Source organism: Trichechus manatus, unplaced genomic scaffold, assembly GCF_000243295.1.
Source record: "Trichechus manatus latirostris isolate Lorelei unplaced genomic scaffold, TriManLat1.0 scaffold00084, whole genome shotgun sequence".
NCBI lineage: Eukaryota > Metazoa > Chordata > Mammalia > Sirenia > Trichechidae > Trichechus > Trichechus manatus.
In genome coordinates, this window is record NW_004444020.1 from 11,075,750 (window position 1) to 11,086,849 (window position 11,100).

An 11,100-nucleotide genomic window follows, 5' to 3' on the forward strand; every position below is an offset into this window, starting at 1 on the left:
GGCACCATCTAGCTGTACTGGACTCAGTCTGGTGGAGGCCTTGGTAGCTGTGGTCCATTAGTCCTTTGGACTAATCTTTTCCTTGTATGCTCTTTCCTGTCTTTTTAATAACCTTTTGCTTTCTTCTTATATGATGTCCTTGATGTCATTCCACAACTCATCTGGTCTTCGGTCATTAGTGTTCAATGGGTCACATGTATTCTAGAGATGGTCTCTGAATTCAGGTGGAATATACTCAAGGTCGTATTTTGGCTCTTCCGGACTTCCTGTAATTTTTTTCAGCTTCATCTTGAACTTGCATATGAGCAATTGATGGTCTGTTCAGCAGTCGTCCCCTGACCTTGTTCTGACTGATGGTATTGAGCTTTTTCCATCGTCTCTTTCCACAGATGTGGTTGATTTGATCCCTGTGTATTCCATCTAGTGAGATCCATGTGTATAGTCGCTGTTTGTGTCATTGAAAAAAGGTATTTGCAATGAAGAAGTTGTTGGTCTTACAAAATTCTATCATTTGATCTCCGGCATCGTTTCTGTCACTAAGGCCGTATTTTCCAACTACTGATCTTCTTTGTTTCCAACTTTCACATTCCAATCACCAGTGATTATCAATGCATCCTGATTGCATGTTCAGTCAATTTCAGACTGCAGAAGTTGGTAAAAATCTTCAACTTCTTCATCTTTGGCCTTAGTGGTTTGTATGTAAATTCGAATAATATTTGTATTAACTGGTCTTCCTGGTAGGCATGTGGATATTATCCTATCATTGACAGTGTTGTACTTCAGGATAGATCTTGAAATGTTCTTTTTGACAATGAATGTAACGCCATTTCTCTTCAATTTGTCGTTTCTGGCATAGTAAACCATGTGATTGTCTGATTCAAAATGGCTAATACCATTCCATTTCAGCTCAGTAGTAATGCCTAAGGTACCAGTCTTTATGTGTTCCATTTCTTTTTTGATGACTTTTAATTTTCTAGATTCATACTTCATACCTTCCATGTTCTGATTATTAATGGATTTTGCAGCTGTTTCCTCTCATTTTGAGTCGTGCCACATCAGCATCTGAAGCTTGACTCCATCCATGTCGTGAAGGTCAACTCTACTTTGAGGAGACAGCTCTTTCCCAGTCATATTTTGAGTGCCTTCCATCCTGAGGGGCTCATCTTCCAGCACTATATCAGACAATGTTCTGCTGCTATTCATAAGGTTTTCACTGGCCAGTTTTTTCAGAAGTAGACCTCCAGGTCCTTTTTCCTAGTCTGTCTTAGCTTTGAGGCTCCGCTGAAACCTGTCCACCATAGATGACCCTGTTGGTATTTGAAATACTGGTATATAGCTTCCAGCATCATAGCAACACACAAGCCATCACAGTACGACAAACTAACAAGTCAAGTGGTTAGCGGTTTCCCACGTGGGAGATGAGAATTCTACATTGAATCACCAATGTCTCATGTATAAACTCTATCACAGCTTTTTTGGTGGTCTCTCTGCGCCATCATCTAGCTGAATCAGTGTGGGAGGCATGGTTTTAAAGGGCTACTAGTCAATGATTTTAAAGGGCTTTCTGTATGGAAGTGTCCCTCCTTACATTCATTTGTATGCATACTCCTCTAAAGATTGTGTTTTAGCATTTATTTTAACAACACATATCAACATGTATTGGGGCCATGATTTTAACTTAAAAGGTGGTTTTGTGTCATTTTGGTTTTGTTCATAAGTAAAGAATGAATTAATAGTTTCTTCAAGTTTTGGAAGAATTTCAAAGCGATGAAAAAGTGTTGAGTTTTGGAATACTAACAGAGTTTTAGAAATCCAATGTATCAAGCTTTTCTTAAAATAATAGAGTTGGCTTTATCTTTAAACCATAGAATTATAATTTTTTTTAACTTACTTTTACAGAAAAAGACACTATGGATGTATGGTGCAATGGTAAAAAAATGGAGACTGCAGTAAGTTGACTTTTTTATTATTCTTAGGGCATGCGTAGAAGTTACCTTTGAAATTTTGCTGTGTTTCCAAATTATGGAGATTTTATAATTAATCAAGATTCTCTTGGTTGAAAACAAAAACAATATTATGTCTCTGACTCCAAATTCCAGAGATCTTTCTGAGACAGTGCCTGAGCAGTGAGAGTTTAGAAACAAATTAAGTTCTAAGTTGGCACCAACCTCACACTTACGATTCCTCTCCTGGACCAGCACCTGTCCTAAAAAGAGTTCCCAGGTTAAAAAATTTCTCCCCCAGAGTTTGGTGTGCTCCTGTGTAGTGTATCTATGTTAAGTACTTAAAAAAAAAAAAAAAATAACTGTTAAGTCTGCTTCTCAGACTCGTATCCATAGAAATTACCTAGGGATCTCTTTAAAATGCAAATTCTGATTCTGACATTTCCTGAGGTGATGCACCATGCGGCTGATCCACAGGCCACACTTTGAGTAGGAAGTCTGTACACAATATACGCAAAGCAGGTAGTACTTTTCTAAAGGTGGAATTTTTAAAAAGAAGTGACACACTCAATGTCAGATAACATAAAGGCAGACAGGAAAGGGCATTGTCATAAACCCCAGAAGATAAGAGGAATTTGTGGACCAGTAGTGCTGAGGTTGGGAGGAGGAGGCTGCCCACTCATTGTGCAGTGAAATCCCCATCTAAACACTGTTGTGTTTGGCTTTTGCTATCGGGTGCTTGTATTGTCCTGGCTGTGGATGGGATGAATGTAGAAGTGAACTCCAAAAGCGAATGAAATAATAGTGGTAGAAATAAGCAGGCACAGGAGAGAAAGTGGAAGAAGAGACTATCTTGTGAATCAGGGAGCGTGGAAAGAGAAACTGGAATCACTGGATGGAAATTCTCAGTGTTAAGGGGTCTACTGCCCAAAGGCTGACTGCCCCACCTTTCATGATGGCTCCAGGCCTGAGCACCATGACTAGAGATGATGAGAAGCTCTCTTCTCTGATTATATTTTAGCCAGTTGCACATCATAGTTGCTGCCCTCGTTTATCTGTTATGGGGATGGGAAGGGGAGGTAAGGGGTAGAGAGAAGGAAGACTGGGATGAATTTATCCAGCAGACTACTTAGCCCATACTTGCTGTTGTGGCTAATTGCTTCTGAGGAGGTGCTAAAGCTAGAAATCAAAGTTACAAAGATCAGGCTTTTCTGTTTCTTAATCCTGGTTCTAGTTCTTGAAGAGAAATTTAACTTGGGCTCACTCAAAATTAACTCTCAGTGGTGGAGCTACTCTCTGGGTTAAATCCACTACTGATAGAGACTTATTTTACACAGAGAGGCTTGGAGAGCTGTTTAATATTTTATGGACCCATTTGAAACAACTTTAGTTGCCATCAATATGGGTCAGGTACCTACTTTGTACTCGGTGCCATAGCTAGTGGCCCTTCCTATTCTGTCTTCCCTAACCCTGGAATTCCCTAGATGGCAAATCAGCACTATTGAATCATACTCTACCCCCTAACCCCGTCCCAAGAATATATAAATATATTTATAAATATATTTATATAAATATATATATAAAAAGAATGTTTTATGGTAGTTGTGTGGTTGTAAATAAGTAAATAAACTGAAAATAATGTTTATCCACAATGTCTTTGTTCCTTAGTAATCGAAAGGAAACCACAGTGTTTGGAAAATTGCTCTTTATAACCCAGTTGCCTTCTCACTGTAACTACAATTAGCTGGCAGGGCAGTTTTAGCAAGCTCAGTATCTGGGCAGCCTTCCCCAGCTCTGTGCACACCTGCAACTAACTACTCTTGCTGCCTGTGAGTGACAGCTTCTTCTCTCCTTTTTCTTTTCATCTCACAGCATCATGACTATGATTATGTGTTTGTCAAATTGCCCTACCCTCCTAACTGATTTTTACAGAAGAGTGACCTAGACACTTTTTTCAAGGCTCAGTATAAATAGGATGAGAAGGAAAACACTGCGCGGAAGGGCACTGCTTGTGGAGTGGTCAGTACACCTCCCATAAAGAGCCACTGGCCAGATTCTTCTCAGGGCTAGGAAAAAGCTTCTCTGCCTGATGCAGCCTGTGCTTCCTTTGGTGAGATAGTGTTAGCTGTAGGACTTTGCCTTTTTTTTTGCTTTATCTCGTAGCCAAGTTTTAAGTCCAGTTGTGGTTTCTTTGCTTTTTTGGCATGATTCATTTTTAACCACTAAGCCTCTTTACCTTCCTTCCTTGACTCTAATCATTTTACTCTAGATCAGCGCTGTGCAATAGAAATATGACTCACAAATATGAGCCTCATATGTAACTTTTTTTAGTAGCCATGTTAAAAATTTTTAAGGTGAAATTAATTTTAATAATATTTTCTTTAAATTGATAAATAAAAAGCATTGTCATTTAATATGTAATCAGTATAAAAAATTATTAGTTACTTTACATTCCTTGTTTCATGCCAAGTCTTCAAAATCCAGTATACACTTCCAGTATAATGCATTTCAGACTCTCCACATTTCAAGTGCTCCATAGCTGCATGTGGCCAGTGGCTACTATATTAGACAGCACAGGTCTAGATGTAGTAGTGTTTGGTTTTATATTATCTAGGTATTTTATCATGAGCCACCTTATGCCTGAGGAATCAGATTTTCAAAATGGTTAAGAGCACTCCATCATTTACTGCTACCTTCAGCAAGTTATTTAACTATCTTGTGCTTCAATTTCCTCATCTGTAAAATGGGGATAATAGTACTTTTATCAGGGTTATTGTGAAGACACAGTGAAATAATCTATGTATACTATTCCTTGTGTACTGTGAGTAATAAATATTTGCTATCAAGATTACCATTTTTATTTTTGAAAATCAGCTATATGTTTACATAGTATGTGCTGTAGACATATAGCCATGAGATGTACTTTTTTCCCCTAAAATTTGAGTTTCATACAGATTGTAGGGAGTAGAAGAACTTTGAAATCATAAAAGAACTGTATAAACATCTAAATACAAGCTTCAGACTTCAATTGTGCAAAGCTTACCTTTTAACTACTATGTATTTTATACCACCAGTACTTTTTAGATGGTGTTAATGTTCTAGGCAGAAAGAAACATTTCTGGAACACTAATTCCTTTTTCTTCTTTTGGCCTAGGGTGAGTTTGTAGATGATGGAACTGAAACTCACTTCAGTATTGGGAATCATGACTGTTATATAAAGGCTGTCAGTAGTGGGAAGCGAAAAGAAGGGATTATTCATACTCTCATTGTGGATAATAGAGAAATCCCGGAAATTCTTGAATGACTTCATGTTAATGAATTTTAATCTTAAGAAGTAAAGAGCAGGACTTTTTAATTACTGTGGTAATTAAATGTGTTCAATATGTACTTCTCAGTACATTTAGTCTGTGCTGTTCTTATTTTTTAGTTACTTGAACTAATGTTCCAAGGGTTAGGGGGAAACAAACTAATTATGTACAATCATAAATATTGCAATTTATTTTGTAAATAATGTAAAATGTTTTAAGGCCAAATGGAAAATAAGATATGAACCAAAACCACTGTCTTACAAGAGGAACCTTTACTATAATAAACACTATAAAATTGGTGCTGCTTGATTTGTGTTTCTAAAATCTGACAAGTCTTCATATATTTTTAACCTGTGTAGATAGGCTGCCTTGCTAGTTTCAAGTGGATGGTACATAATAATGCAATAGATTTAACTAGAGAAAATGTGAAAAACTTTGTATCTGGAAACATATTAAGGAAACATCAAATAGTGTCACATAATAATTTAATTTTAAAAAATGTGGGTTTCTGAAAATGTGGTGGTTTTGTTTAATCAGCATGGTGAAGACAAAAAAAGGAAGAAGCAAATGTCTTTAGACCAGACTGCATCAGGTGCATCCTCAGCCCATGTTTAAAGAAAGACTCAGAGTTGCATACCAATGTCTGATAGAAGCACCAGTATCAGACCTTTTGTGACTGAATCAGGCCTGTCACCTCCCTTGACATCTTCACCGAGTCCAATCCAAACATCTCACAGAGACCAGCCAGGTCAGTACATTAAATGATTAAGGGTCTGTACATTAAGGGATTGAATGTCTTTCAAGGCAGAATATAGGTTAATAATAGAGGCTTGTATTTGGGTATTTCACATTCATTATCACATGCTGAGAGCCCTGGTGGCACAGTTAGCTGGTTAGCTCAGGCTGCTAACCAAAAGGTTGGCCAGTTTGAATCCACCAGCTGCTCCTTGGAAATCCAATGGGGCAGTTCTGCTTTGTCCATAGTGTCCCTCTGAGTTGGAATCGACTCAACAACAATGGGTTCTGGGCCAGGCAGGCAACACGCTTGGTGACAGAGTTAGCATATTAAAAAGGCTTTGTCTACTTGCTTCCTCTAACATCTTTTTTATCTTAAAATCTTCACAACTGGCAGGTCAGCATATTACCTTCACAAAAATCATCCACCTGGTCTCCCCACTGCACTCCCCAGCTATGCTGGAAGACTAGGAGATGACTGAGAAGGATTCTCTGAGGGCTATTAAACTCTCATTTGGGTTTGCTTTTAAGTATTTAGGTATTGTGGTTTGTTTTCATTTTTCTTGACTAAATAGCTTGTGTTAATGGCCATATATTATCTAGTACAAAAATGTATTGTGCCATGTCCAAAAGCAGAGCAATTATTCTAGGCATTTTATTTTGAACTTAGTTATTAGAGGTCAAAACCTGTGCTTTTCAGTGGATATCATCTACCTTAGCAGTCAGTTGGAGGTATAGTTTGATTCAATCTTTGTGGAGACAAGATTTTGAGAATGCAGTTTTGCCTTTAAGTTGGTGAACCCATGTTGTGATGTTTATTTTGAAGCAGCATAATATTGTGGAAAGAATACAGACTGGGTTTGAAGTTTGGCACAGCAGATGAACTTCTTGAGCCTCAGTTTCCTCATCTAAAAAAGTGAGGCTATTATTTGTTTTGTTCCTTGTTTAATGAGGTATTTCAGATGTAAAATAGGAAATAGTTGTATTATTAACCTATTACCCAGTTTAATAACTGAAGCATTATCAACACAACTGTAGCTCCATGTACCCTTGGTGTTTATCATTCCCAGGCAAGTCTGTATTTATCCCTAAACAATGTTATTATTACCCAGTTTTAAGTAGTATATTGTATCCTTCCTGCAACTTGCTTTTTTCTCCCTCAACATTGTTTTTGAGATTTAATTCAGGTTGCTGTGTGTAACTCCAGTTCCTTTAATTTTTGCATTGAACCATATAAATTCAGCCATCTATACTCATACGTTGTTTTCAGGTGATCATTAATACTATCAGGGCTCTAAGGAGCATCCTTGTGGGAGTTTCTCTCTGGCCTTGCTACTTCAGTGTGCTCCCTGGACCAGCAGCAGTGACATCACCTGGAAGCTTGTTAGAAATGCGGAATCTCAGGCCCCACCCCAGACCTACTGAATCTGTTAACAAGATCCCATGGTGATTTGTCTGTACATCAAAGTTTAAGAAAAACTGCTCTAGGTATACTCAGAGGTGGAATCGCTTAATCAAAGGATAGGTGCATCTTCAATATTATTAAATATTTGCCAGATTACTCTCAAGGGTGGTTGTACTGTTGTATACTTTGACAAACAGTAGAGTTTTCTTTTCCTCACATCTTCACCAACACTTGATATAATCAGGCTTTTTTTCTCAATATGATGAATTAAAAAAATAATGGTCTCATTTTTATTTTCTCTGATTACTAGTGAGGTTGAGTATCTTACTTCTTCATTGGCCATTCAGCTTTCTTTTTCTGAGAACTGTCGTCTTTTCATTTCTTTTGCCTATTTTTCTGCTGAGTTGTCTGACATTTTCTAGTAGATTTTTTTTTTAACATATATTCTAGAACTAATCCTTTGTAGCTTTTCCCTTATAGCAGTACAAAATATGCAATAGATCAAGTCTCCCTGTCATCCCTTCAGTTTAACATGCAGCATCTATTTCCTCTAATGAGCTCTGAGGAGGCAAGGACCACAAACTGCTGTATCCCCCAGGACCAAGCACATTCTTCACAAATGGTAGGCAAACCGAAAACCAAACCCGTTGCCATCGAGTTGATTCCGACTCATAGCGACCCTATAGGACATAGCAGAACTGCCCCATAGGGTTTCTAAGGAGTGCCTGGTGGATTCAAACTGCCGACCTTTTGATTAGCAGCCTTAGCTCTTAACCAGATGCTAGGCAGTGGGATTCATATTACTGCAGCTCAGAGGACAGGTCTGGGCTGGAGATATACATGTAGAATCAGCATATGTGGAACATACCGGGTATTTAAAGCAATGGGAATGGCAAAGATCAACTAGGAAGCTTGTAGAGAAGAGAGTCTAAAATTAAGCCCTGAAGAGCTACAGTATTTGAGACTGGCAAAGGACAAGGGAAACCTTCTTAAGTCAAGAAATCCTGAAGCTATAAAACAAAGACAGATTCAACTATATCTAAAATTTTAAAACTGTTGCATGGCAAAAAATACTATAAACAGAGCCAATATATAAACAATAGATTTGGGGGAAGTGTTTGTAATGTAGATGACAAGGTTCAACAAATACAATACATAAAGAGATAAATTGGTAAGTCAGACTAATTGCAGACTGGACAAAGGATATGAATAGGCTAGGTACAGAAAAAGAAATTTAGATAGCCAAAAAATGTATTTTTTAAATGCTCAATGTTAGGGAAATTATTGTAACAATGAGATCAGAAAAAATTAAAGAGAGTCATTGATATATTCATGTCTGAGATGCAGAAGAAAGGGTATCCTCTTACACTTCGATGATGAAAATAAGCATTACAAATTCTTAGAAAAACAATCTACAGCATTTATTGAATTAAAAATTCTATCTCAGTTCAAAGACAGGCCAAAACAAGTATGTATAGTTTTAGAAGCCCATATAAATGCTCACTTTAGGGGGGAGCTAGTGAGTGGGAGTGGAACAACAGGAATTTCTGGGAAGATGGTAATTTTTTTATTTTTTGATTTGGGCGCTGTTACAAAGATGTAAGCAAAGATTTCACTTTGTGAAAGTTAAGCTGTATGCCAATACAATTTTGGACCTATATATATATATAATGTGGGTATATGTTAAATTTCAATATTTTGAAATGTACTTAAAGTTTTTTAAACACACCACACACACATACTCTTCTCTTGGGACTCTATCCCATATAAATAAAGCCAACAGTATTAAAGGGTATATGTACAAGGATGTTTATTGCAGCATTGTTCACAGTGGAAAAAGAACCTAGAAATTGCAAATGCCCATCTACAGAGAAGTGACTGAATAAATTATTATACAGCCATTCAGATGAAGGAATTGGAGAGCTCTTCATGAGGTATTTTTGAGTGAGACAAAATCAAATTGCAGAAGAGTGGGTATAATATAATCTGAGATTGTAAAACAAACCAAAAAAATGACAAAATACCCTATATAATGTGTGTATATGATTATACAAGCATTGAGAGAGATGGAAATTTACAAAAAGATTAACTACTAGTGGGAAAGGGGAGTGAGGCTGATGGAGGGAGAAGTAACCAAAGTTCAAGAGAAAGTAAGATTCCACTTTAAAAAAATAAACACTTATAATCACATTTATGCATATATATAAAATTCTATATTGAAAATTTACAAAGAAAAAAATATTATTAGAGGAGAAAGTAAAACAGACTGAGGAATCTTTTGAGATGATAGTAAAAAATCCTAAGATGTAGAAGGCAAGACAAGAAACTGCAAAATAGGAGTAGTCATCTATGTAGAATTGCTGCTGAGAGGATGAGAAGCATGAGAACTGAAAAATGCCCATTAGATTTGGCAACATGGAGGATTTTTTTTTTTTTTTTTTTTGGTGACATTAACAAAAATCAGTCTCAATGAAAAGATAGGGCAGACACCATATTAAAGTGGGTGAAGAGTTAGTTGGGAGGGGAGTAAATGTGGCATATGTAAGGCTGACCAACAACTCTCTTGCTAAAAAAACTGTTAAACTATAAAATACATCTTGTTGAAGGCACTAGAAAACTAAAGAGGCAGTGATGATGTAGGAGAAGCCAGAAAAGTGAGCCTGGCATTTGGAGCCACTTAACCCTGGGAATATTTGCTGATTCCAGAATAGGAGCCAAGAGTCTGAGCAGCACTTTTGACAGCCTTGGAGGGCTAGGGAGACAAAAATTGAAGTCCAGGAATGCTAAGGGTGGGGCACCCTGACGAAACTCACATTTTGGGCTGGGCTCCCAAAGAGCAGCACTTAAAGAATGACAATAAAGAGCTGATCTGCCCTTGGAGACACTGAAGCCCAGAATGAAAATCTCAATACCTTAAATTACAGTTACCTTGGATGTAAGTACCCAGCATAAAACTAAAACAACAAGCAGAGACATGACAACATGAATAGGAGCAAGCAGAAGTAACCAACAGAAAGAGGGGCTACAGATTAAGCATTATTAGATGTAAAGCTTAATTATGTTTAATATTTTCAAGGTAGTAAGTCAGAATTTCAAGAGAAGAGGAAAATAAAGGACATAAAACGCAGAACAAGCCAAAGAACACACAGACAAAGCAATGGATGAACTTAAGAAGGTTACACAAGAGCACAATGACAAATTTAACAGTCTGAAAGAATCCACAGAGAGCAATCAGAAATCCAGAAGATCAACAATAAAATTTCAGAATTAGACAACTCAATAAAAGTCATAGGGGCAGAATTGAGGCAATGGAAGTCAGAATTAGTGAGACTGAAGATAAAGCACTTGATACCAACTTATTTCAGGAAAAATTAGATAAAAGAATTTAAAAAAATGAAGAAACCCTAAGAATTATGTGGAACTCTTATCAAGAGGAATAACCTACGAGTGACTGGAGTACCAAAACAGAGGAAGTAACAGAAAATACAGAGAGAATTGTTGAAGAATTGTTGGCAGAAAACTTCCCTGATATTGTGAAACATGACAAGATATCTACCCAAGATACTCATTGGACCCCACACACGGTAGATCCCAAAAGTCACCAAAACATATTCTAATCAAACTTGAGAAAACTAAAGATAAAGAGAATTTTAAGAGTGACTAGGAATAAACTAAAAGTCATCTACAAAGGACAGTCAATAAAAGTAAG

General features: G+C 37.1%; 1 protein-coding gene across 4 annotated transcripts in view; it reads left to right on the forward strand.

Annotated features, from left to right (window-relative positions):
- Positions 1–9,844, forward strand: part of FAIM (Fas apoptotic inhibitory molecule) — a 51,299-nt gene extending 41,455 nt beyond the window's left edge. For 3 of the 4 annotated variants that reach the window (XM_023736017.1, XM_004381442.3, XM_023736016.1), the window contains exons 4-5: positions 1,900–1,949; positions 5,098–5,540. In XM_023736017.1, the coding sequence (XP_023591785.1) occupies positions 1,900–1,949; positions 5,098–5,247 (200 nt within the window). In that variant the 3' untranslated portion in view covers positions 5,248–5,540. Of the gene's footprint in view, positions 1–1,899; positions 1,950–5,097; positions 5,541–5,788 lie in introns of those variants that run through there. The other variant, XM_023736018.1, reaches the window with a different exon arrangement.
- The last annotated feature ends 1,256 nt before the right edge of the window (positions 9,845–11,100 follow it).